The sequence below is a fragment of the Polypterus senegalus genome, chromosome 7 (genome assembly GCF_016835505.1).
Source record: "Polypterus senegalus isolate Bchr_013 chromosome 7, ASM1683550v1, whole genome shotgun sequence".
NCBI classification, from domain to species: domain Eukaryota; kingdom Metazoa; phylum Chordata; class Cladistia; order Polypteriformes; family Polypteridae; genus Polypterus; species Polypterus senegalus.
The window spans coordinates 123,336,960-123,364,299 of NC_053160.1; the positions used below are offsets into that span (position 1 = coordinate 123,336,960).

Genomic DNA, 27,340 nt, shown 5'->3' on the forward strand with positions numbered 1-27,340 from the left:
TGTTAATGAAATAACAGAGTCTGGGTCATCAGGGGCTATTGTATGTCATCAGCATAGCTGTGGTAGCTCATGTTATGCCCTGAGATAATCTGACCTAACGGAAGATCGAAAAGAGCAGCGGACCCAGGATAGAGCCTTGTGGAACACCTTTTCGAATATATCGTGTGTCTTTTTAGTAGTAATTACCACAATTAACACAGAATTTTCTACCTGGCAGGTAGGATTCAAACCAATTTAAGACACTGCCAGAGACGCCCACCCACTGACTAAGGCGATTTCTAAGAATGTGATCAGTGGTGTCAAATGTGGCACTCGGATCTAAGAGGATGAGAACGTATAAATGGCCTTTGTCTGCATTTACCCGCAAGTCATTTACTACTTTACGAGTGCAGTTTCTGTGCTGTGAAAACCTAACTGCAATGTATCAAGAATAGCATGTTTATTGAGGTGGTTATTTAACTGCCTAATGACTGCCTTCTCTAAAATTTTACTTAAGAAAGGCATTTTAGAAATTAATCTCAAATTTTCAAAAGCAGAGGGGTCAAGATTATTTTTCTTGAGTAGGGGTTTAACAACAGCAGTCTTAAGACAGTCTGGGAAGATCCCCGTATCTAATAATGAGTTTACTATGTCAAGAATATTATCAATTAGTACACCCGATTAATTCTTTGAAGAAACTTGTTGGTATTGGGTCAAGGACGCAGGTGGGGGGTTTCAGTTGAGAAATTCTTTTATGTAAATGAGGTCAATCTATCCTGGTGAAAGAATTTAATTGGTTTATAATGGAGTACTGGGGCTTAGGAGGATCCACAGTGTTGGGGAGATATACTATATTATTTCTAGTATCATTGTTTTTGATTGAAAAATACAGCAAAACCCTCACAGGTTTAACTGGAAATATTTTGGAGGCATTCATTTGTGTTACCTGGGTTTAGCAGGCGATCAATTGAAGAGAATAAGACTCTGGGATTGCTAGCATTGTTATTTATAATTCTAGAGAAGTAGCAGTGCTTTTCAAGATGGACTGTGTTATTGTATTCTGCTATTTTAATCTTCAATATCTCATAGTGGATAGTTTAGTTTTCCTCCATTTACGCTTAGATGTTCTCTTTAAATAAGACACTCTGGGTCTTCCATGGTATAACAATGCTAGAAGATTTTTTAACTGTCTTTTCAGGAGCAACTATGTCAACAGCAGCTCTCACCTTTAGTATTAAATTTTTCCACCTTACTATTTACATTATTTTCACTATTATACTGTAGTTAGCACTATAAATGGACTGATTTCTTGGAATGTTTGTAAGTTTTAAAACTGCTGATGAATCAAAGAAGCGTGTTTTAACAATATGCTTCTCATGAACGTTTTCTATCAATATTTCTATATTATATAGTAAAAGCCATAAATAGTAATAGTCGTGTGTTCCGTGTCTACAATAATCTGGGTAAATGTAGGATGTTAGGAGATACGAGGCCAGAAATGTTGAACACCTAACTACAACAGAATTTTTTTCATGTTTTACTAAATATTCAATGTATGAAGACTGAACTCCAAATATCAAATAAACACTTTCACAAAAGGTATAACAAAAACAAATGTTCCTTTATTCAAGAATATAATGTAAACAAAAGAAATTATTCATTTACATGCTGCTTTCCATATGTAAAACCAAAGACCGTTTATCATTTGGAGTGGTGGATTAGAGGTAAGAGTGACTGCTTCTAAATTAAGAGGTTGTGGTTTCGATGCCGGGTCTTCCAAGCATTTTTTGGTTTGAGTAGTGAGCTGATGTTATTACTATAATAAAACATTCATTTTGATTTAAGTCAAACATCCATTGTAAATTTTTTCTACTTGTAAAAGTTAGTGGGTTTTTTTTATTAAGTTTTATTCTCTGTCACGTTCACGTGGTACAACAAACTTGCCTGTCCCTATCTGAGTTGATGGCATTTATCTCTGTTCTTTTCACAAGAGCAGCAATGACCTCAGTTGGTTCTGAGAAGTATTCTATCGACCAAAGTGGCTCAACAGCTACAAAGGTCAAAAAATTGTGGAAAATCGCCAAGCCCCACCCATTAACCCTCGCTATTTGCATGTTGAGCACTTGAAAATGCTAAGTGGAAAATGAAAATTCAAAGAGCTCCAGGTGGCGCCAGTGCTTATTTGCGTTTTACTGTTTGTTTTTGCAGCTTCCTTGTGGTTCAGGCTGAAAAAGAAATTGCAAATTGGGTTGTTTCATTTTAATTTTTCAGCATTCTTGGGTGCAGATTTTGAAAATTAAATTTCAAAATAGAGATTGCATTTTCATTTCATAATTTTCATTTTTGCAGAAAATACTTCCCATTGTAATCACACAAAGCCTTCCTGGGAAAAAAAATACCTATGAATTGGTGTTCACCCAACTATTCATTTTTTATCCTGTTTGTTCAGTTATTTGTGACAAGTAGCCCATATAATGCATAAGGTCCAATATGTACTTAAAGCTAATTTGTCATTTATTTTTTTTCTGAAATTGTATTTAGATAAGTTCAATGAAATATTAAGATGAAATAATTTTAGGAATTTTGAGCACTGATAAATTATAGTATCTCCCCCATCTTTATGACAAATGCTAATCAGCATAAACATTAAATTTCACATGTTCTCTTTGCAGCTGAAGAACACATTATTTGAAAATAAAACACTTCTTCAAAAACAGCTTGAACTTTCAGCAGAAATTGAAGAATTGAAAACGACTGGGGAGCATCTGTCAGATGAGTACAATTCTGAAGATATGAAATCAGTGTATAGGCAGCATCAGGACCAGCATACAATGGGAATGTTTGATTCGGATGAGCTGAAAGACAAGTTAGATGGCACAAAAGAAGAAACGGAAGAGCTAAAAATGGATGTTCAGAAAAATACTGAAGATGTAATTGTTCATATTATTATACATGTTTTATTCTAAGCCCTTAAATACTTGCAAACTCTGATTAAACTCACTTTTGTGTGTATATGTATGTATGTATTTATGTATGTATGTATATATATATGTGTGTGTGTGTGTGTGCATTCTTACATTTATACTTTTTCTGTAGGCATTGAAGTCTCACTTTGCAATTTAGAATGTAGGGTCACTTATAAAGTATACGTGCATTTTTTTTAATTTATACTATTAAACGATTGTTTAAAAAATGTCAATACAGATCCGTTTTATGTTCTTCACAAGTTTTGCAGTTACTTTTTATATTTGGTAGTGAAGCTTGTAAATTAAGCAATAATGTTTGTTTTTTTTTTTCCCTAATTCTTTCTCTAGTGCAAAGATTTTCAATGTTCTTTTGCAGTGCTGATATAAAATAGACCATTCACAGTAACTGCTCTAAAGTTAATTATATATGCATGATGGGGATGAAGGAACATTTTTGAATCTCTGTAAAGATTTGCAATTTTGTATCGTCTCAATATAATCCAATTAGGTACACTTATTTGTCCTGAATGATTGATTTAATAATTAGCTTTAAATTTAGTTGCAGAAGCTCCTTGATGAAGTTGCATCTCTAACAAAAGAAAAAAATGAACTTCTTGAGATGATCAATTCACTGAGAGCAGAAATAAATGAATTGAAAGCTGACATGAAGGATAGTATTGAATTGGTAAGTAAACATTGCTAATTATTTTATTTTTAGCACAAGCATTATTTATAAATGTTGTGTTTGCTTTCAGTCTATTGAAGTTCAAGAAGAGCTGAGAACTGCACAAGACGAGCTTAAACAGCAGCGTTCACTTGTCCGCAAGCTTAAAGCACAAAACTTTGAAAAGGATGAGAAGATAGCTAGTCTGGAAGAGAAGATGCTGAAAATTACAGCACATGAAGATTTGGAGAAATTGGTATGTGTAGAATTTTAATTTCTTTACTTTAAATGAATGTTCCACCCAAAAATGATACATATTTTAAATGTCACCCTAAACTGTTTATAGTGGTGGCCAAAAAAAAATTGTATCTTCTATTTTTATGAAAAAATTAAAAACAGAATTTTCAAACTCACAGGCGCTGATAGTGGATCAATGCTGGATAACTCCAAATGATGTGAAAATTGTCCATGGGAAAAAATAAAATATTATATAACTTGCTTCCCATAATCCACATGTCTAATATCTATTTCTAAATTCAAAATGTCAACAAAAAAAGACGTCCTTTCCATAGTGCTTATTATTCACTGGTGAGGAAACCTGTCTTTTCACTCAAAGACAATTCTTTGTTGTGCTCTTTAGCAAGTCCCTTAATCTGAAAACTGCTCCAGGGCTGCAGTATAACCGCTAACCCTGTGTTCTGACCTAGTGCTGGGAGGTTTATACTAAAAACTGTTGTGTTGTTTTTTTTTTTTGTTTTTTTTTTTTAATTATATGGATTTTTTTTATACCACAACACCGATTTAAATAGCCTGAACAATGTTCGGAACATGGTGCAGCGGGAAACTAAGGGGGGCCTTTTTCACTGCTAAACACACATGACAACGGAGTACATGCATTATTGGAGGTATTGCGCAGTGAAAATGAACAGAGAACATTTCTGAAACTGAAGCTGTAGCAGACGATAAAGTTGAACATGATGATCCAGAAGAACTTTTGCCGAAAAATGAGCCGTGTCTCTTGTCTCGAGATACTTTAGTTTTAAAATATCGGATGTGGACCAAACAACTATTTTACCAGAGGTGGCAACGCAAGCAATTTGTTGCAGCACCTTCGCCGCAAACCTGCTTTGGACTACCTTGAATATATGGAACTAAGATTGGCACTCTCCACGTCCTCATGTAAAATTGAAAAAGCTAGAGGGCACTTGAATCAGACATCACTTGTAAAAAAGAGATCAAATTTTGCTAGAAATTGCACAATCAACCACTGGGCCAGAAATGGGCTTTAAAGTTAAGGAATTAACTGAAGAGAGCTGAAATGTCCCCGCAGAATAATGAACTTCAAGAAACTGTGAATAGTATGAGGAATGAAATTAAGCACTTGATAACCAAACTACAGAAGACTCCTTTTATGGTAAAACTTAATGTGATCCATGCTACACACTCTAGTTGTTTTCTGTAATTAAACAAATTCAGATTTATTTAGCTGATATGCATAGGGTTCTTCTCAAACACACACACATAAACACCTTGTGTAGAGTAATGTTTTATATTGTTTTTAAAAGTTAGTGTGCCATCCTTCCCAAATATAATAAAATATATTGTTTCTGTGAGTTAAATTTTTATTTTTAACTTTAATAAACTGAATGGCCTGTGTGCCATTATACAGAGAAATATTCACAGCAGAAACATTCGGATCACTAGAAATACTCAAAACTACTAGTTCTGTTGTAGAGCTGGCTCAATTATTGTTTGAGGACCACTTAAATTGGTATAAGGTTTAATTAAAAAATCTCTTGAAAACCTCTTGCACATCAGTGGAGGAAGTGACACTCCCAAATATAATTGTTTCTCATTTTCACTTTATCATCCTCTGTTTAATGTTTGCACAGATTGTGTAAAAGCAGGTAAATATTTAAAAAAAAAAAAAAAAAATTTATGCTGGGATTTGCAACAGATGTTAACCTGAAAACTATTGTTTCCAAATATAAAAATACTTAAAGTAAATTAAAAAAATAGCCTTGGATTACTGGAATTCAGTATAAGTTTATCTTTTCTCTGGAAATATTTGCATATCATCTTTACAAAGTGCACTCCATTACACATTACTTTAAAGAAGTTATAGCTAAGTAACTTCTGATGTTCATGATTTAAATTCATGTGGGTCTTATGAATTTGATCTTTTACTTTAGGATTTTTCTATTTTCTCTTGAATTGGGAGTGTTGAGGTGTGATTGGTTTTATTGATCAGTACAGTACAGTACAGTACTGGTTTTTTTTTTCAGATCTCCTGAAATGAAAAGTATTGCAAAAACTTTCAACATGCAAAGAAGTGGGTCTAATGTATTAAGCAAAACTGGTATGTCATAAGTTTGAATTATGCTGCCTTTTAAAATCATTCCTTTAATATCATTTTTCTAGGTCAAGGAATCCGAAGAGAAGGCTGTAGAACCAGTTTTAATTAGGGAGCCTGAAAAGAAACTTGATAAAGAAATTCAAACCTCTCCGAATTCAGAGGTCTGTAAGGATATTCATAAACATTTTTTTTGCGTTTTTAACATAAAATATAAAAGGCCTGCATAGTAACTTGTTACATTTAATTCTTAATGTTCTAAACCTTAATTCTATAAGGATGTAGAGGAGTAAAAGTAAAGTACAAATGAAGATTGGAAAACTGAATCCATCTCTGTTTGAGCAGTTAAGTTGCCTTTTTAGAGCTTGTTTTGAATGGCAGTGTCATACTTGGCTCTAATAGTTATAACCTGTACTATATTAGTTTTAGCAGTAAGTGGTCATTAAGTTTTACAGACTCAATGCATTTTGTCAAGTTCCTTGACATTTTGTTCATGTAGAAGTAAAGTTTTAGGTTGTCCAACAAGAGTCTGGATGGATAATTGGCCAGTGCCAGTTAGATTGTAATCTTATTTGTGTGTGTGTGTATGCTTTTTTTTTAAAAAAGTAATACTCTTTGGATCCCAGAGATTTACTTTTCTCTGGATTTTCTGTAAAGGAGAATTTTGTTTTATTGCATATTTCAAATTTTCGCTAAATGTTTTGAATTAGGTTCAGTTTTTTCTTAACTATATATTTTTTCCTTAGTTTTACATTGAAAGTGTACTACTAAACCAGGGTCAGTAGTTACATAATGTGGAAAAGATTGGACTAATGCCCATGACAAATGAAATCAAAGAGCTTAATTTTTTCACTCTTAAGAATCACATCTGAGGAAGATGAGATAATGACACATTTGGAAGAGAAAATAAGGGAGGTGGGACTCTTCTGTTTAGGCTTAACACCTAGGAGGTTAGAAAAATGATTTTTCAATTTTGGTGGTGATTTCTTATTCTCTACTTTTTATACTGTAATTTAAGAGCACCAGTTGCCAAGCTATAATATTCAGGCAAATTACAGTATTTTACAGCATTATGAAATGTAAAGGTTGTAACTGTTATGTGTCCTCTACTTATTTGATGCTAATGTCCCTACATATTTAGGATTACCATTCCTTACTTGGTTGCCTGGGTGTTTAATAATCTTGGACCACCCTTTGCAGACTCTTCAGTACCATACTGTTTTTGTCAGGTGCCATTCTAGTTACTTAATAGATGTTAACATTTTTATTTTTTTATTGGTAATGCAAGAATGACTACTGTTGTGACCATGTCTGTCAGGTTTTCTGTATGATGAAGTCCCAGTGGACCAATTTATTTTGAAAGTGCTAGGCTTATGCTTTAAAGAAATGTAAAGGGAAAATTCAGATTTCTTTGTGATATTTTTAATAGTGCACACTGCAAAAATTTGGGGAACTTTAAACTTTATCTTTAAAAGGATTTGCAAATATTCAAAATCAAACGTAATACAAAAACATTCTGTGCAACTTCATTTACTTTTTAGTGAATTTACTTCAGAGCGTGTATATTGATTTGGTTTATATGCACTATTTTTGCTTCTGGCATTAGAATGGGTCCCTAGTTCAAAGTAACACTTTTGGCACAGGCTTCACATAAGGTTGAACTGAGGAGGGTTAGAAACTGGATGAATAGTTAACATCTGCATACAAACTTTCCATAAAGAGACAAACGGAAGATTAACTAAAATGTTACAGGTACAAGTTATTGAAACGGCAAGAGAATTGAGTTCACAGCAGACAACATACCGTCACCTTAGCAGATTTCCTCTGCCATACCAACTCTATTCTCCTGCTGCTTACAGTTGTAGAAGATGATTTAAATGTTCTTTTGTAACCATAAAACTAAAAATGCAAACAACAATATGAAAATCTTGAAAGAAGTGGAAGACGAAAGGACTGCCATTAGTGTGGTTCTTCAAGCCATTATACATACAGTGAATAACCCTGTATTTGATATTTACATTAACTTCAAGGGCCAATTGTCTGCAGATAATTATTAAATATTTCTCCTGCGCTATACAGTAATCCCTCGCTATATCGCGCTTTGACTATCGCGGATTTTAAATGTAAGCACATCTAAACATATATCACAGATTTTTCACTGGTTCGCCGCTTTCTGCGGACAATGGGTCTTTTAATTTAGGTTACATGCTTCCTCAGTTTGATTGCCCAGTTGATTTCATACAAGGGACGCTATTGGCGGATGGCTTAGAAGCTACCCAATCAGAGCATGTATTGCATATTAACTAAAACTCCTCAATGCTATAAGATATGCTTCCAGCGCTGTGCTTGTTTGCTTCTCTCTATCTTTCTCGCTCTCTCTGCCTGACGGAGGGGTGTGAGCAGAGGGGCTGTTTGCACAGAGGACACGGACGCTCCTCTACAAAATGCCGCTTTATCGTGGTGCTTCTGTATATTTAAAAGCATGTATTGATTTTTTGATTGATTGCTTTTCTTTGCGAGCGCTCTCTCTGACATTCTCTGCTCCTGACGCGCTCCTTTATGACCGCGCTCCTTTGAAGTTTGCTTTCTTTTAATTGTGAGAAAGAACTGTCATCTCTGTCTTGTCATGGAGCACAGTTTAAACGTTTGACTAAAGGGTGTTATTTCATGAGGGCTCTAATAATGTTAACAGGGTGGGAGAGTTTATAAGGGCTTAAAATATATAAAATTAACCACACAAACATATGGTTTCTACTTCGCGGATTTTCACCTATCGCGGGGGGGGGTCTGGAACGCAACCCCCGCGATCGAGGAGGGATTACTGTAATTTATTAGTAAAGTGTCACAATGACCTGCTGTTATGGTCTGTTACAAAAAATAATGCTAGCTTAAGACTTCAATGTGTAAATCTGTTGGACGATATTTTGATTAAATAACTTCTTAAGCAATTCTCCAGTAGACCCTCCACAAATAACAGTTCATAGGTGCAATTTTGACATTATTTAAGTTTCAATGTGACTTCCCTGAGAGCAATTATTTTGACCACCATAAGCTTATTTTTCATCCATCCATCCTGTTCCGCTTATCTGAGGTCGGGTTGCGGGGGCAGCAGCTTGAGCAGAGAGGCCCAGATTTCCCTCTCCCCAGCCACCACTTCTAGCTCTTCTGGGAGAATCCCAAGGTGTTTCCAGGCCAGCCGGAAGACATAGTCCCTCCAGCGTGTCCTGGGTCTTCCCCGGGGCCTCCTCCCGGTTGGATGTGCCCGGAACACCTCACCAGGGAGGCGTCCAGGCGGCTTCCTGATCAGGTGCCCGAGCCACCTTATCTGACTCCTCTCGATGCGGAGGAGCAGCGGCTTTACTCTGAGCCGCTCCCAGATGACTGAGCTTCTCACCCTATCTTTAAGGGAAAGCCCAGACACCCTGCGGAGGAAACTCATTTCAGCCGCTTGTATTCGCAATCTCGTTCTTTCGGTTACTACCCATAGCTCATGACCATAGGTGATGGTAGGAACGTAGATCAACTGGTAAATTGAGAGCTTTGCCTTATGGCTCAACTCCTTTTTCGCCATGACAGACCGATGCAGAGCCCGCATCACTGCAGTCGCCGCACCAATCCACCTGTCGATCTCACGCTCCATTCTTCCCTCACTCGTGAACAAGAGCTTGAGATACTTTAACTCCTCCACTTGGGACAGGATCTCCTCCACTTGGTCTTGGATTTGGAGGTGCTGATTCCCATCCCAGCCGCTTCACACTCCACTGCGAACCGATTCAGAGAGAGCTGAAGATCACAGCCTGATGAAGCAAATGGGACAACCTCATCTGCAAAAAGCAGTGACCCAATCCTGAGTCCACCAAACCGGACCCCCTCAACACCCTGGCTGCACCTAGAAATTCTGTCCATAAAAGTTACGAACAGAATCGGTGACAAAGGGCAGCCCTTGTGGAGTCCAACTCTCACTGGAAACAGGCTCGACTTACTGCCGGCAATGCGGACCAAGCTCTGACATCGGTTGTACAGGGAGCGAACCGCTCTTATCAGGGGGTCCGGTACCTCATATTCCCAGAGTACCCCCCACAGGATTCCCCAAGGGAAATGGTCAAAAGCCTTTTCGAAGTCCACAAAACACGTGTAGACTGGTTTGCATGTCCCAATGATCCTAGGAGCTCTGTTGTCCGGGGCTTTATGCCCCTGGTAGGGCCACTCAAGGCAAACTGGTCCTAGGTGAGGGATGAGACAAAGCGGTTCAGTAGACCTTCTATGATGAATAAAAAATTTGTATGCCGTTTTCCCTCACCCGGACATGCCTGGTTACCAGGGCCCCCCTCTGGAGCCAGGCCTGGAGGTGGGGCTCGATGGCGAGCGCCTGGTGGTTGGGCCTGCACCCATGGGGCTCGGCCGGGTACAGCCCGAAGAGGCAATGTGGGTCCCCCTTCCCATGGACTCACCACATATGGCACGGGCAAAAAAGGTCGGGTGCAGTGTGAGTTGGGTGGTGGCTGAAGGCGGGGACCTTGGCGGTCCGATCCTCGGCTACAGAAGCTGGCTCTTCGGACATGGAATGTCACCTCTCTGAAGGTGATGGGAGCCTGAGCTAGTGCACAAGGTCGAGAGGTTCTGGCTACATAGTCGGGCTCACCTCAGTGCACAGCTTGGACTCTGGAACCAATCTCCTTGAGAGAGGCTGGACTCTACCACTCTGGAGTTGCCCCCGGTGAGAGGCGCTGAGCGGGTGTGGGTATAATTATTGCCCCCCAACTTGGAGCCTGTACATTGGGGTTTACCCCAGTGAACAAGAGGTTAGCATCCCTCCGCCTTCGGGTGGGAGGATGGGTCCTAACTGTTCTTTGTGTGTATGCGCTGAACAGCAGTTTGGAGTATCCACCCTTTTTGGAGTCCCTGGAGGGGGTGCTAGAGGGCATACATTCTGGGGACTCCCTCGTACAGTACTACTAGGAGACTTCAATGCTCACGTGGGCAATGACAGTGAGACCTGGAAGGGCGTGATTGGGAAGAATAGCTCCCCCAATCTGAACCTGAGTGGTGTTTTGTTATTGGACTTCTGTGCTTAACATGGATTGTCCATAACGAAGCATAGGGGTGTTCATATGTGCACTTGGCACCAGGACACCCTAGGCCCCAGTTCAATGATTGACTTTGTGGTTGTGTTGTCGGACTTGCGGACACATGTCTTTGACATTCGGGTGAAGAGAGGGGCGGAGCTGTCAACTGATCACCACCTGGTGGTGAGTTTGCTTCAATGGTGGGGGAGGATGCTGGTCAGGCCTGGTAGGCCCAAACGTGTTGTGAGGATCTGCTGGGAACGTCTGGCAGAGTCCCCTGTCAGAAGTCGCTTCAAATCCCACCTCTTGCAGAACTTCAACCACGTCCCGAGGGAGGTGGGGGACATTGAATCAGAGTGGGCCATGATCCGTGCCTCTGTTGAGGCGGCTGTCCGAAGCTGTGGCGACAGTCCCCAAACCCGTTGGTGGACACCGGTGGTGAGGGATTCTGTCAAGCTGAAGGAGTCCTACCGGACCCTTTTGTCCTGTGGGACTCTGGAAGCAGCTAATAGGTACTGACAGGCCTTGTGAAATGCAACTTTGGCTTTTGCAGAGGCAAAAACTCGGGCATGGGAGGAGTTTGGGGAGGCCATGCAGAGCGACTTTCAGACAGCTTCAAGGAGATTATTTTCCACCGTCTGGCGTCTCAGGAGGGGGAAGCAGTGCAGTGTCAAGAACGTATATAGTGGGGATAGTGCGCTGCTGACCTCGACTCAGGACGTTGTGGGTCGGAGGGGGAAGTACTTCGAAGACCTCCTCAATCCCACTAACATGAGGAAGCAGATCCTGGGGACTCGGAGGTGGGCTCCCCTATCTCTGGTGCTGAGGTCACCGAAGTGTTCAAAAAACTCCTTGGTGGCAGGGCCCTGGGGGTGGATGAGATATACCCGGAGTTCCTCAAGGCTCTGGATGTTGTAGGACTGTCTTGGTTGTCACGTCTCTGCAACATCGCATGGACATTAGGGACAGTGCCTCTGGATTGGTAGACCGGGGTGGTGGTCCCACCCTTTAAAAAGGGGGACTGGAGGGTGTGTTCCAACTACAGAGGGATCACACTCCTCAGCCTCCCTGGAAAGTCTATTGGGGGTTCTGAAGAGGAGGGTCCATCGGTTAGTCGAGCCTTGGATTCAGGAGGAACAGTGTGGTTTTCGTCCTTGTCTTGGAACAGTGGACCAGCGCTATTCCCTTAACAGAATCCTGGAGGATGAATGGGAGCTTTTTTGCTTGGCTTTAACCTACATAATATTAAATTCCATTCAACATATATTATGTATTCTGATAATGCATTTTAATTACATTCTATTATCACTGGTTTTTTTTGGGTATGACACATCCTTGTAAAATTTGGTTGTGTTCAGAAACTTAAGTGAAAGCCGTAACATTTTTATAACATACAATGTCCATTTTCTAACATGAATTTGAGGTATATGGGAAATGTGGCATTACATTGATGTCTGAAAGATGGAAAGATGGTTTACACTGAACTAAATAAGCTGAAAAAAAGCACAGAGGTACTTGAAAATATTGTTAGAATTAAATTGAATAAACGTGTGCTCTTTCCAGTGAATTCTCAAGCACACAATATTAGATTGGGCACCTTACCTATTGTCATTATAGATCAGTTTAAATACATAGGGGTAAACCTCACAAGTAAACACAAAGCTCTTTATCAACAAAATTTTGCCGTCTGTAAGGAAAAAATTAAGCAAGACTTGCATAGATGGTCAACCCTTCATCTCACTTTAGCTGGAAGAATTAACATTGTTAAGATGAATATCCTTCCTAAGCTTCTCGTTTTATTTCAAAACATTCCAATATACATCAATAAATTGTTTTTTTAAGAAATTAGATTCAATCATAACCTAATTTATTTGGAATTCAAAACATCCACATAGCCAAAGAGTGACCCTACAAAGACCTAAGGCAGAAGGTGGCATGGCTGTACCTAAATTTCAGTTTAATTACTGGGCAGCAAACATACAAACTATAAAAACCTGGACATGGACACAAATAGATGAACATCAACAGGCTAGGGCAGCAATAGAAATAAAATCCTGCAGTACTAGTTTATATTCCTTGCTTTGTGCCCCAATAAATGCAAGTTATCGCCAATATATTAACAACCCAATTGTGCTTAACTGAGTCAGAATATGGAACCAATGTAGGTAGTATTTTAAAATACCGAAGCTTTTATCTATGGAAACTCAGCACGAGAACCAACTTTTTCCATCATCGCAATCATATGCAGTTTTTAATATCTGGAAAACATTTGGGATTAAATCACTTAAGAGCTCAATGTCAACTTTAATCTCTATTTCCACTTTAGTCACGTTGTTTACTTTGTCATTAAAGTAGACTGTTAAACTTCATCTTAAAATCATTTAATTTACTAGTTTCTCAAATCCCATCGTAACTAAAGTAGCACGTTAAATGCTTCGTATTCTATGTGTTCTTTTATGTGTTCTGTGTGTGAATCATTACGTGTTTCTTAAACGGGCTTTCTCTTACGCCGACAGGACACAGAATACATTACATTTATAATATTACATCTTTCTGAAAAAATTAAATACTAAGATGCATGCTTGATATTTTCATGATGATAGGAATTAAAGCATGTATTACATAAGGGGGGGCAGTGGTAACATTGAGCTGGTGCCCTGTCCAGAGATTGTTCCTGCCTCCCACAAAATGCTTGCTGTGCCATGCGCGACCCTTGTTGAAATAATTAATTGCAGCAGTGCTGTCTTTTTCAAACGTACAATTCCTGTCTTTCCTTTTCTTTCTCCAAGTAACCAATAGCCACACAATAAGTTCTTTAATAAATGTCAAGCCATCTGTAAGTTTAGAACGCCTGTTCTTCAAAATTTTAAGGAACATTGAAATATCTTCGTAGTACATGTTTAATTATTCCATCCATCCTGGGTCGCACCAGTCCCAGCAAGCATACAGTGCGAGGCAGGAACAATCACTGAACAGAGCACCAGCTTTTCGCTGCCGCTGTTCACTGTGTCCCCACGTTTAATTATTAACAGTATACATTTATTTAAATGAAGTTAATGTATCTGTATAATATACATACTTTACTGCATTTCATCTTAAAAATGATTATCAAGAGCTCCAAGAAGAGAGTGCGTGGAAATCTAAATCGGCTTATAAGACAGTTGTCATCATATGTAAATACACGATCTCTTCTGCTGAAAGTAATTGAATTTTTTTTATTATTGTTGTAGGGTACAATAAGATTCAACATGCAAATCCTCCATAAATTATTTTCCTATAAAATGATGATAATATGATAACAAACAATGACAAATATACAATATGAAAGCATAAGTTGCTCAGGTTGTGCAATATTACAACTGTAGTGCAAGTTTACAGTGAGCTACTTATTATCTTGTAAGTTCAAACAGTTCTACTGGAAGCACCAAATTAATTGATTGAGTGTGTTTAGAGCTCTTGGAATGAAACTGTTTCTGAACCGTGAGGTCCCTACCCGAAAGGCTCTAAAGCATTTGACTTATGTGAGCAGTTCAAATAAGACTGCGCATGGCTGAGGCATGCGTGTGCTAGAAGCTGTATCCCGATAATTCTCTACATTCTAGAAACAATCTGCCATAGAGCTTTCCAATAAGCTGTTGTAGAGCTGTGATTCTCATTCCCCACTCAAATACAGTAGGTTAAAATACTCTGAGTGATGCACTGACTGTAACAACGCTAAAGCAGCTATGGTATTTGGAATAGTTTAGCCATTCCATGTATCATTATATCGTTACAGGTTGATTACAATCCAATGCCTTAAACTAAAAAAACATTTATAGTTAATTTTAGTATATTTTGATAAAGCCGTGTCAGGGATGGGAATCTAAAAAATAAAGGGAAACCACACGTGAACAGTGGCACTTCTTTGACGCTGGGTACTGGCAGTTTGCAAAACTGAAAATGTGCATATGCAATGGTTTCACCTGGCGCAAGAATGTGCATGGTTTTATGCCAAGTTCAGTTTTTATACATTGCGATGGGAGTATGGAAATAGCTATACGCAACTTTTTTTTGCGTACGCACCATTTATATATGAGGCCCCTGGTCATTTCCAAACCCTTTTAGAATGCTTTACAGCATATTGTTTTTAAACATTTCACATCTTTCACTTTGAAGACTTGTAGAACTTCCTGATTGTTTGCAAAATGTGTTGAAAGGTATATTAAATTGTGTAATCTGGTAGAATACAATGTTGCAGTACGTGTTTTTTTTTGTTTGTTTTCCGCCCCGCATAGCGCCTCTCTCTCTCTCTGTCTCAGTGGAACATACCAAACTGTTGAATTAATGTTAAGTGAAGATCATGGAAATATGAGCTCCAGTAGTCATACCTAAATAAAAAAAAATAAAAAAAAATCCACGTCTCTATTTTCTTGGCCCTTTTATTATAGGAACATCAATCAAGGGTATCTTTACCATATATACATCAATTTTGTGTATAAACTGCATTTTCTTCTCCACATATTTGACTGTTTTAATGCATACAGATATGCAAAACTGACTTTTAGGCATTTTTTTCATTTTGTCCCTTTGGGGAAAAATTTTATTTTTTATATACAATTTAAGTATGAAAAATTTCATTTATAAATGTCGGGTTATTGTTATGCTGTATTTACAATATCCATATTGTCTAGGTGGTCTGAGTTTAAAGAGTCTTTCTGAACAGAGTTTTAACTAAATGAAAAATGTTTTTTCCTGATTTCCTACACATTTCTTTGTGCTTGTATCCATTCAGCTTTAATATGTATTCTTCTGAGTTTTAATAGTTTTTAGAGAAACTAATACAACTGTGACAGATAATTTGATTGTTATTTATATTTGTTATCATTCGTTCAGGTCAATCAAGTAACTGTTGAGTTGCCATTGACAACCATGGAGCAAAACCAGCTTTTAAATGAGACATGTGAACATTCAAAGGACCGTGAGCTTGACAGAATGTTAGATGAAATTTCAACTCTTACAACTGACAGAAATAATCTACAGCAAAGACTAGAGGACGTCCAATGTGAACTACATAAATTGAGGAAAAATGCAGAGGTATTGCAAAGTTCTATGTATTGTGATCATTTGCAAATTTACCATGTTAATTTGCAAAACATAAGTTGTCAGACTTGTGAGTGGTATTAAGAAAAATGCTTGATGGTTGAAATGGTCATTTAGTGTGTTTTTTCTCTGATTTTTTTTTTTTTAATTCTGCTTTTTTTTTTTTTGTATTTGACATGTATCTCTAGTAGATTTACTTGCATTTTCTATTCATGCCCATGCTCATATTTTAATTTTGCAGTAAAATAATTTTACCCCAATATGAAAACTAATTATCTGACAATCCGAGTAATAATCCTCATGATGCATTGTGTATATTTTTGAAATTAACATTTTTTTATTTAGAAAATATGCCTAAAGTATTTTAGAAAGTAAAGTGATTGGGTTGTGCCCGTTTGCATGTTCTCTTTGTGTTAGCAATTGCTTCATTTTTCCTTTGGCATTTCATATGTTCAGGATAGATTAATTGGGAACTGAATTGGATTGTTGAATGCTGCTGTGAGTGTGCACTGTAGTTGTTTAGCAGCCTGTTCAGGGTTGTTTCTACCTTGTACCAAATGCTGCCAATGATAGGCACAGGATCCACATGAAGTTGAACTTTAGAGAGTTAGAAAATGAATGAATAGTTAACTGCCAGACTCACATTTTTCATAAAGAGTGAAATATTTTGCATGTTTATTTGCTGTTTGTAAATATAGGGAATAGTGGTTTATTAAAGAATTGTCTTCTTTTCTTGGAATTTAAGCAGCCACTTAATCCTTGTGAATGGGACAAACTTCTTCAGGATAAAAGCAAGATGGAGAAAGAACTGGAAAATTACAGAAATGAAAACAGTATTACATCCACTGAGTTGGAAACATTGAGGGTGAAATTTGAAGAGCAAGAAATAGTTTTGTTGCAGTTCAAAGACGATTATGCACATGTGATGGATGCAAATGATTGTCTCCAGAGGACTTTGGATGAAACTGTAACTGAGAGAGATCACCTCAAATTAACAATTGAAGATAATGTTCAGCAAGTATGTCACAACAAATTTAACATACTTTATTTTCATTTCAGCAGTTTTAATTGCCGTGTGATAGACCTGTTTTTATTTTGAATCATTTCAGTCAGTGTTGTGTTTGTGTTTAACTTAACTGAAACAGTAACAAAAAAAACTTAATTTTATTTTTTTTTTCTGCCACTGTTTAGGTAAAACAAGTTACTAACGAACTACAGTTGGTTACTGCAGAGAGAAACCAGCTTTTGTTTCAAATTCAAGGATCTTCTGATAAGTCAGAGTTTGAAAAGAAGCAACACAATATCTCTTTGCTTCAAACTGAAAGACGTGATCTGTGTAAGAAATTGGATGATGTCCAAGCTGAACTATCTGAACTGAGAAAAAGCACAGAGGTATTTGGACGTTATTCAAAATCTTTCTGCATTTTGCTTGTATTCTTTGTTAACTGCCTGTCTTTGAGTCTTATGCCAAAAGCTTGATAAGTTCTATATGAGAGCTGAGTGTTTGTTTTCCCCGTCCCCCAGAAAGCTGGAGTGACCTGAAATATTTTCTGGAGAGACCGTTAGGCAGCTGAAGTGCTCTTTCCCAGAGTTCATAATGCTTGGGTTGTTATCTCGGACTTAGTAGGTGATAAGAAAGGCAGCTTTAGGGTCCTAGTGTATTTGAAACAGACAGCAAGCTATGAGTGTATAAGAGAGTAAGAATAATGAGGGAGGTAGAAGAAGAAATGGTTAGCTTCAATTACAAACCTGAACAGTCTACTTGTGTCACTTTAAGAGGCATTCACATATGTTTAGCAAGTTGGGGGACAGCCTGGTTTAAAACAAATATCCCTAAAGAAGGAAGGCTAAATTATCAATTTTGTTTGGTGGTGTTTTGCATCATGATACTGACTGGATGAAGCAGTTTACAAAACTGTGCTTAAATAACTTTCATAATTACAGTAAAATGTATTCAGTATATCTTTCACAGAGTACTTGGGGTCATGAGTGAACATGTCTGTGAAACAGAGAATGTGTGTGTTTTTTTTTTTTTTATTATTACGGCGTCAATAGCAAATTATCATACCACCATTTTTAAGTAGACCTCTTTGGTTGTGCGTCTTTGTTTTTGTTTTATCTTTAGTAAATGTATTATTTTAATCCACTCAAGCTTACCCTATAGAAGATAAATTAAAGAAAGCACTCTTTTAGTCCGTTTGCCAATGCAATCCTTTTAACTTGTGAAGAAAAAAAAAAAAACGCTTGTCCATTATAATTTGAAAGTGATACTAATGTACAGTATGACAGAAAAGAGGAGAAAGTGTAGATTTCATACAGATTGTTAGGGTGAGCATTTTTACCTAGGACACGGATACATTAAGGTGCTATATAAAACACTGCAACATTGTGGCTCCCTCACATTGCATATAGTGGATTATGTTGCACATTGTATGTTACTAAGGCTAAGTGATTGACTAAATTTCAAACTAATAATTTTGAAAGGTCAAGGACGCAAAAGACTCCTTAACATAATCCTTTCAAATATGAGTGTCTAAGTTGTTATATTACATTAAATGCTACATGAGTGGTATAAGACAGTTTTTACATGTAGAGAGCATGTATGTGTCAGTCTGAAATTCCTACTTCTATTTTATTGGCTTAATTTGTTCTAACATCCTTTAAATAATGTGACTTCCTGCACTGTGGCACAAACAGTTGCCAAGCTTGTCAGTAGCAGTACCAAAATGGAGAGGCATTTTTGCTTTGTTTTTAATTAAGTTTAAATTTGTTCATCAGATGCTTCAGGATTTTGGAAGAATGCGTTTTTTCTCTAGGTCACTACACTGGATAAAACCCATATCTGTTTGGCAAGCAAGCATTTAACTTCTGTTAATGCCTTTCTGCCTCCAGACGTTTTACTTCTGTGTGCTTTCTATCAGGGTTTTTTTTTATGGGTTTCCTTAGCTTTACTATAATTTAGTCAAATGTAAAATAATTTTTATACTTTGTCTTACTCAAGTAGTGCATGCTGCTGAGAAGAAATAAAATTTTACTTCATTATGTACTTTATTTTTAGCATCATTCTGCATCTTAACGGCACAGCAAAATTTATTTACGACTTTAATTTAGCCACTAAAACAAAGTAAACAAATGTATTTCAGTGAACTAGTATATTATCCCTTTTTGATACTTTGTATATTATATACAGTAAATAAAGTCTGTAGTAATTTCATTCTTCTAGTGCTGTTTTAAACAAAGTGTCATTGACATATTGAATAATGATTTTTCTATCTTAAATTTAGGGGTGCCGTAATGCTACTGAATGGGAAGAACTGTGTGCTGAGAGAGATGTCCTTCTCCAGAGTAAGGCTAGGCTAACAGAAGAGCTGGATAAAACTAAAAGCAATATCCATGCCACATCCACCGAGTTAGAAAGGTTAAGAAAGACATCTGAGGAGCAAAAGTTGGTTCTTTTGCAACTTGAAGAAGATTATATGAATATGGTAAACACAAATGATTGTCTTAAAAAGACACTAGAAGGCAGTTTGGATGAGAGAGACGCACTCCAAACAAAAGTTGAAGATCACATTCAGCAGGTAAGACAGACAAAATTCCATTTTTATTTATTAATTTTTAAATTTTCCCGTTACACGTTGATGTGTGACGTAAGGTACGTTTAAGCTTTCATGTGTGTTTTGTTGCCATAAGCTTAACTTATAAAATAAGCAAATATTTCACCTTAAAAGCTGTTCGGTTAATTTCCATAACAATTTTCAGTTAACACAAGTGAAAGAGGAACTGCAATTGGTCATTGCTGAGAGAGCTCAACTTTTGAGTGAAATTAGTGAAATTTCAAGGATACCTGAACTTGAAAATCTGCAGCAGCAGATCTCTTCGCTCACAAATGAGAAAAATAATCTTTCTAAGAAATTGGATGATGTCCATGATGAACTCTCTGAACTGAAGAAAAATGCTGAGGTATTTGAAGTTCTTCTGTAACTGCTTGTTGTATTCTAACTCAACTTTTTCTTTTTTTATTTATACTGTGTATGACTATAATCATTCAAATACTTGTATTATTCAGCCATATATTCACTGTCAATTTGCATAAGCGTTTTTAAAATTTTACCTCTTTATTCTGTTAAAACCATTTTACAGGGTACATGTTTTTGAAAAATGTTGCTCTTTATTGCCATATATTATACATTTGATTGTGCGTTATTTTTCTTTTCCCCAGTGCTGCTTACCAAAAATGATTAGCAGTTCACCTAATAATTATGTTCTTAAACTCCATTTTAGGGCTCACATAATGTTTCTGAATGGAATGAAATGTGTATCGAGCAAGATAATCTTCAAGCTAAACTCAATTTAAAAGAAGAACTTGAGAATATGACAAATATTGCATCAAATGAACTGGAATCACTGAAACTGAAATTTGAGGAGCAAAAGGTGATTTTGTTGCAGCTCAAAGATGATTATGCACGTACAGTAAATGAAAATGATCGTCTCCAAAATATATTAGAAGGGACTGTAGCTGAGAGAGATATCCTCCAATCAAAGGTTGATGCTCTTACTCTGCAGGTAAGGGCAGAGAGAACTTGCAGTGGTTTAATTTCACCAGTATTACTTTTACTAAATTGTTTAATTTTAATTAGTGTTAGTTACTAATTGTAACAGCAACCATAACAGTCTGATATATTCTTTTTGTGCAAAATTTGAGGAAGTTTATACAAATATAGTGATTTGTTATTACTATTGTAAAGGAAGTGGTGCGTTATTTATTTCTCGCATTGAACTGTGTTGTGAACTTCTGGACTGAGAATGTTAATGTTTTGTGTATCTCAGTTATTACATGTTTTTGGGTATTATGCCAAGTACTGCTTTCTTTTGAATGAAAAACTTTGTGAACATGTGTGGTTTAGTAAGTCTTTAAATGAAACTTATTGCCTTGTTAATTTTTCAGGTAAAACAGGTGGCTGATGAATTGCAGTTAATTTTGACTGAGAGAGATCAGCTTTTGTGTCAAATTAATGAATCTTCTGAGGAGCCAGAATATGAAAAGATGCAGCAACAAATCTCCTTGCTGACCTTTGAGAGAAATGATCTCTGTAGAAACTTAGATCAAGTGCAAGCTGAACTTGCCGAGCTTATTAAAAGTACAAAGGTATTTAAAATATTTATTTTGGCTTTTTATCAGTATTATTAATTGTAACTTTTTCCAATTTGAGTTTTCTTTATTGTTTAAAATTTGCCTCTTTCTCCTTCTAATTACATCATCTTGGCTGCCAGGTATACACTCACCTAAAGGATTATTAGGAACACCATACTAATACGGTGTTTGACCCCCTTTCGCCTTCAGAACTGCCTTAATTCTATGTGGCATTGATTCAACAAGGTGCTAAAAGCATTCTTTGGAAATGTTGGCCCATATTGATAGGATAGCATCTTGCAGTTGATGGAGATTTGTGGGATGCATATCCAGGGCACGTAGCTCCCGTTCCACCACATCCCAAAGATGCTGTATTGGGTTGAGATCTGGTGACTGTGGGGGCCATTTTAGTTCAGCGAACTCATTGTCATGTTCAAGAAACCAATTTGAAATGATTCGAGCTTTGTGACATGGTGCATTATCCTGCTGGAAGTAGCCATCAAAGGATGGGTACATGGTGGTCATGAAGGGATGGACATGGTCAGAAACAATGCTCAGGTAGCCCGTGGCATTTAAACGATGCCCAATTGGCACTAAGGGGCCTAAAGTGTGCCAAGAAAACACTCCCCACACCATTACACCACCACCACCAGCCTGCACAGTGGTAACAAGGCATGATGGATCCATGTTCTCATTCTGTTTACGCCAAATTCTGACTCTACCATTTGAATGTCTCAACAGAAATCGAGACTCATCAGACCAGGCAACATTTTTCCAGTCTTCAACTGTCAAATTTTGGTGAGCTTGTGCAAATTGTAGCCTCTTTTTCCTATTTGTAGTGGAGATGAGTGGTACCCGGTGGGGTCTTCTATTGTTGTAGCCCATCCGCCTTAAGGTTGTGCGTGTTGTGGCTTCACAAATGCTTTGCTGCATACCTCGGTTGTAACGAGTGGTTATTTCAGTCAAAGTTGCTCTTCTATCAGCTTGAATCAGTCAGCCCATTCTCCTCTGACCTCTAGCATCAACAAGGCATTTTTGCCCACAGGACTGCCGTATACTGGATGTTTTTCCCTTTTCACACCATTCTTTGTAAACCCTAGAAATGGTTGTGCGTGAAAATCCCAGTAACTAAGCAGATTATGAAATACTCAGACCGGCCAGTCTGGCACCAACAACCATGCCACGCTCAAAATTGCATAAATCACTTTTCTTTCCCATTCTGACATTCAGTTTGGAGTTCAGGAGATTGTCTTGACCAGGACCACACTCCTAAATGCATTGAAGCAACTGCCATGTGATTGGTTGATTAGATAATTGCATTAATGAGAAATTGAACAGGTGTTCCTAATAATCCTTTAGGTGAGTGTATAACTGAATACCTACATTATAATACTTCATTGTATACATTTTGTGTATGGTATTATGTTAGCAGGTCCCCACGTCTATACAGCAGCAGTTATGTCCTCTACAGTGATGTGAGTTGTTTCTTTGCTGTTGGAAAATGTCTGTAGTACCACTGATTTCATCTGTAGAGTGGCACGTTGTTGGTGCAGTTCAGAAGTCAGTTATGACTGAACTGATGCATGGTTTCACTGCTACCATCACATATCTAAGTGAACAGCATATCTCAAAGCAAGTCTGTTACACTTCTCAGTCACCAACTTACAATTAAACCTTTTAGTACAAGTTAAATGTGCTGTAGGATAAGAAATTAATATTTAGAGTATAAATGTATATTTCATTTTTAATTCATTTTAATGACTAATTTTGTAGGTAATTTCTGTGAAATGCTGTACTTTTTACTATCACTTTAGTTAGTTCTGAAAATTGTATGTTACCTACATGTTCTTTGTCTAGTGCTGTTTACATTTTCAAAAATTCACAAAGTATATGATGCTGATAATATTATAATTGGATTTTAAGGGGTCACATAATGCTTCTGACTGGCAGGAATTATGTCATGAGAGAGATGGACTTTTACTCGATAAAACCAAATTGGGAGATGAGCTCGACAAAATCAAAAATGAGAACTGTGGTGCACTCAGAGAACTGGAGACATTAAAAGTTAAATTTGAGGAGCAGCAACTGGCTCTTTTACAGCACAAAGATGGTCATGCACATGTCACAAATGAAAGTGACCATCTGCGAAACAATCTTGAAGAGGTTTTGGCCGAAAGAGATCAGCTAAAATTAAAAACTGAGGATCTTAATCAAGAGGTGGGTAACATACAGTTTACCCAATATAATTTTAATATCATCATAGTTGCTTGTAACGTGGTTCTGTGGGCTTTGTGTTCAGTTTTAATGATAGTTGTATGAAAAACTTTGGGAACCCTTCTCAGCCTGCATAATAATTTACTCTCAACAAAAAAGATAACATTGGTATGTGTTTCATTTTCTAGAAACATCTGTGTACTGGGGTGTTTGCCAAACAAAGATTTTTAGTGAAGCAGTATTTAGTTGTATGAAATTAAATCAAATGTGAAAAACTGGCTGTGAAAAAATTTGGATACTCATGTAATTTTGCTGATTTGAATGCATGTTTCTGCTCAATACTGATTACTTGCAATGCCAAATTGGTTGGATTAGCTTGTTAAGCCTTGAAGTTCATAGACAGGTGTGTCCAATCATGACAAATGTATTTAAGGTGGTCAGTTGCAAGTTGTGCTTCCCTTCGACTCTCCTCTGAAGAGTGACAGCATATGATCCGCAAAGCAACTCTCAAAAGATCTGAAAACAAACATTGTTCAGTATCATGGTTTAGGAGAAAGCTACAAAAAGCTATCTCAGAGGTTTCAACTGTAAGGAATGTAATCAGGAAATGGAAGGCCACAGGCACAGTTGCTGTTAAACCCAGGTCTGGCAGGCCAAGAAAAATACAGGAGTGGCATATGTGTAGGATTGCGAGAATGGTCATAGACAACCCACAGATCACCTTCAAAGACCTGCAAGAACATCTTGTTGCAGATGGTGTATCTGTACATCGTTCTATAATTCAGCGCAATTTGCACAAAGAACATCTGTATGGCAGGGTGATGAGAAAGAAGCTCCTTCTGCACTCACGCCACAAACTGGGTTGCTTGTTGTATACAAATGCTCATTTAGACAAGCCAGATTCATTTTGGAACAAAGTGCTTTGGACTGATGAGATATAAATTGAGTTATTTGGTCATAACAAAAAGCGCTTTGCATGGTGGAAGAAGAACATTGTATTCCAGGAAAAATACCTGCTACCTACTGTCAAATCTGGTGGAGGTTCCATCATGCTATTGGGGCTGTGTGGCTAGTTCAGGGACTGGGGCCCTTGTTAAAGTAGAGGGTCAGATGAATTCAACCCAATATCAACAAATTCTTCATGATAATGTTCAAGCATCAGTCACAAAGTTGAAGTTACGCAGGGGTTGGATATTCCAACAAGACAATGACAAAGTTCGAAATCTACAAAGGCATTCATGCAGAGGGAGAAGTACAATGCTCTTGTATTGCATACAGTGGTGTGAAAAACTATTTGCCCCCTTCCTGATTTCTTATTCTTTTGCATGTTTGTCACACAAAATGTTTCTGATCATCAAACACATTTAACCATTAGTCAAATATAACACAAGTAAACACAAAATGCAGTTTTTAAATGATGGTTTTTATTAGTTAGGGAGAAAAAACAATCCAAACCTACATGGCCCTATGTGAAAACGTAATTTCCCCCTGAACCTAATAACTGGTTGTGCCACCCTTCGCAGCAATAACTGCAATCAAGCGTTTGCGATAACTTGCAATGAGTCTTTTACAGCGCTCTGGAGGAATTTTGGCCCACTCATCTTTGCAGAATTGTTGTAATTCAGCTTTATTTGAGGGTTTTCTAGCATGAACCGCCATTTTTAAGGTCATGCCATAGCATCTCAATTGGATTCAGGTCAGGACTTTGACTAGGCCACTCCAAAGTCTTCATTTTGTTTTTCTTCAGCCATTCAGAGGTGGATTTGCTGGTGTGTTTTGGGTCATTGTCCTGTTGCAGCACCCAAGATCGCTTCAGCTTGAGTTGACAAACAGATGGCCGGACATTCTCCTTCAGGATTTTTTGGTAGACAGTAGAATTCATGGTTCCATCTATCACAGCAAGCCTTCCAGGTCCTGAAGCAGCAAAACAACCCCAGACCATCACATTACTACCACCATATTTTACTGTTGGTATGATGTTCTTTTTCTGAAATGCTGTGTTCCTTTTACGCCAGATGTAACGGGACATTTGCCTTCCAAAAGTTCAACTTTTGTCTCATCAGTCCACAAGGTATTTTCCCAAAAGTCTTGGCAATCATTGAGATGTTTCTTAGCAAAATTGAGATGAGCCCTAATGTTCTTTTTGCTTAACAGTGGTTTGCGTCTTGGAAATCTGCCATGCAGGCCGTTTTTGCCCAGTCTCTTTCTTATGGTGGAGTCATGAACACTGACCTTAATTGAGGCAAGTGAGGCCTGCAGTTCTTTAGACATTGTCCTGGGGTCTTTTGCAGAGATGGGGGACTCGAGTCACATGACTTGATTCGAGTCAGACTCGAGTCACAATTTTCAGGACTTGAGACTTGCTTGATTGAAGTAAGAAAATGACTTGACTTGACTTTGACTTGAGAGGAAAATGACTTGACTTGAGAGTAAGAGACTTGAGACTTGACTTAAAGTGGAAGACTCGACAATGACTTGAACTTTTAAATATAATTCGTTTAATAAAATAAAATAATTTAATAAAATAATTATGACTCAGCAGCACCATAATTGGCGCCTGCGCCCTTAACCTTGCACAACTCTTAACATTACCAAGAAGAACGCTGCACAACTCAAACCGCGCCAAACACGACAGACACTAGTCGAGCTCCTCATATAGTCACGTTTGGCTATAAGGACTTTGAACTAGACCGTACTAACAAAAAGATTTGCCAGATGCGGAGAATGCAGAGAGTATCAGACACGACAACCACAACATCAAATTTCATCCGCCACTTCAAAAACCACAAGGAAAGGTAAGAAATTCGAATTCTTTATAGTCAATTTAATAAAATGATTACTAATTAATTAAATTAATCTTTTCTGTTTGTCATAATTTGGCCTTGGTTGCATGTTTTTTTATCAGAAATGTGATGATCATCTCATAAATTAAAACGCTATAACATTACCAGTGGCGTAGCAACATTTTAATGTTGAGTGCAACTTGAAATGAAAGGGCTTCTCGATATTACATGTAAACTATAATGTCTATATTAAATGTGCGCATTTTCAAGCGTTTGTATGGACTGACTGCGTGTGGTTAGTTGAATGGCAGCTCGTGTAACGTTATACTGCATGAAAACCTAAGATGAAAGCGTTGGTGCAATCACTTCTCCTTCAATAACTCGTTCAAAACTTTTTGGTCATACAGACAAGAATAATTTCATCGTTCGAATCGGTTACGTTAAATGTCTATAATTTTTTTGTGTACACTCACAATAACAACAAAATGTTGTGTGCTGTATAACAATGAAACCAGTTCAAATAGAAAACAAATATATCAGATTATATATTATGTATGAAAGCGTGTATATTGGCGTCCACACAGAGATGACGATTAAGCTTCATAACTTCATCACTGGGCTATATTAACATACATTATATTTATTTTCTGCTGAAATGAAAAAGATCCGTTCATTTTAATTAACGAGATTCATCACTAACGTTAGATTAAAAAGAGTGGATAAATCTCCAACTGTGCCTTATAATGGACAGCATAAGTATTAAAGCATTTCCTCGATCATTAAGAAATTGTTTTTTTGAGGAAAACATTTCAGGATTTCTCTCTATATAATGGATATGTATGGCACCCCGAAGTTTGAATTTCCAAAATGCAGTTTAAATGCAGCTTCAGAAGACTCTAAACGATTCCAGCCGAGGAGGAGGAGTCTTATCTAGCGAAAAACAATCGGTTATTTTCTAAACAAATGGACAATTTATATACTTTTTAACCTCAAATGCTGGTCTTGTGTTGTCTCTGCGCAGTCTGTGTGATTCGGGTAAATACAGTCTTAGATTGCAGCAAAAGTGCAGACACAGTGTTTACACAATTAACATGTATAGAAGCTC

The 27,340-nt window shown here is 37.4% G+C and overlaps 1 protein-coding gene across 3 annotated transcripts in view; it reads left to right on the plus strand.

Moving 5' to 3' along the window:
- LOC120532828 (centromere-associated protein E-like) overlaps positions 1 to 27,340 on the plus strand; it is a 110,011-nt gene that overhangs the window by 40,374 nt on the left and 42,297 nt on the right. The window contains exons 24-35 of one of the 3 annotated variants that reach the window (XM_039759232.1): positions 2,652 to 2,909; positions 3,505 to 3,630; positions 3,701 to 3,865; positions 6,031 to 6,126; positions 15,901 to 16,101; positions 16,853 to 17,125; positions 17,299 to 17,499; positions 19,392 to 19,685; positions 19,867 to 20,067; positions 20,389 to 20,670; positions 21,053 to 21,253; positions 23,162 to 23,455. In XM_039759232.1, the coding sequence (XP_039615166.1) occupies positions 2,652 to 2,909; positions 3,505 to 3,630; positions 3,701 to 3,865; positions 6,031 to 6,126; positions 15,901 to 16,101; positions 16,853 to 17,125; positions 17,299 to 17,499; positions 19,392 to 19,685; positions 19,867 to 20,067; positions 20,389 to 20,670; positions 21,053 to 21,253; positions 23,162 to 23,455 (2,592 nt within the window). The remainder of the gene's footprint in view (positions 1 to 2,651; positions 2,910 to 3,504; positions 3,631 to 3,700; positions 3,866 to 6,030; positions 6,127 to 15,900; positions 16,102 to 16,852; positions 17,126 to 17,298; positions 17,500 to 19,391; positions 19,686 to 19,866; positions 20,068 to 20,388; positions 20,671 to 21,052; positions 21,254 to 23,161; positions 23,456 to 27,340) is intronic. The other 2 variants (XM_039759234.1, XM_039759233.1) reach the window with 2 other exon arrangements.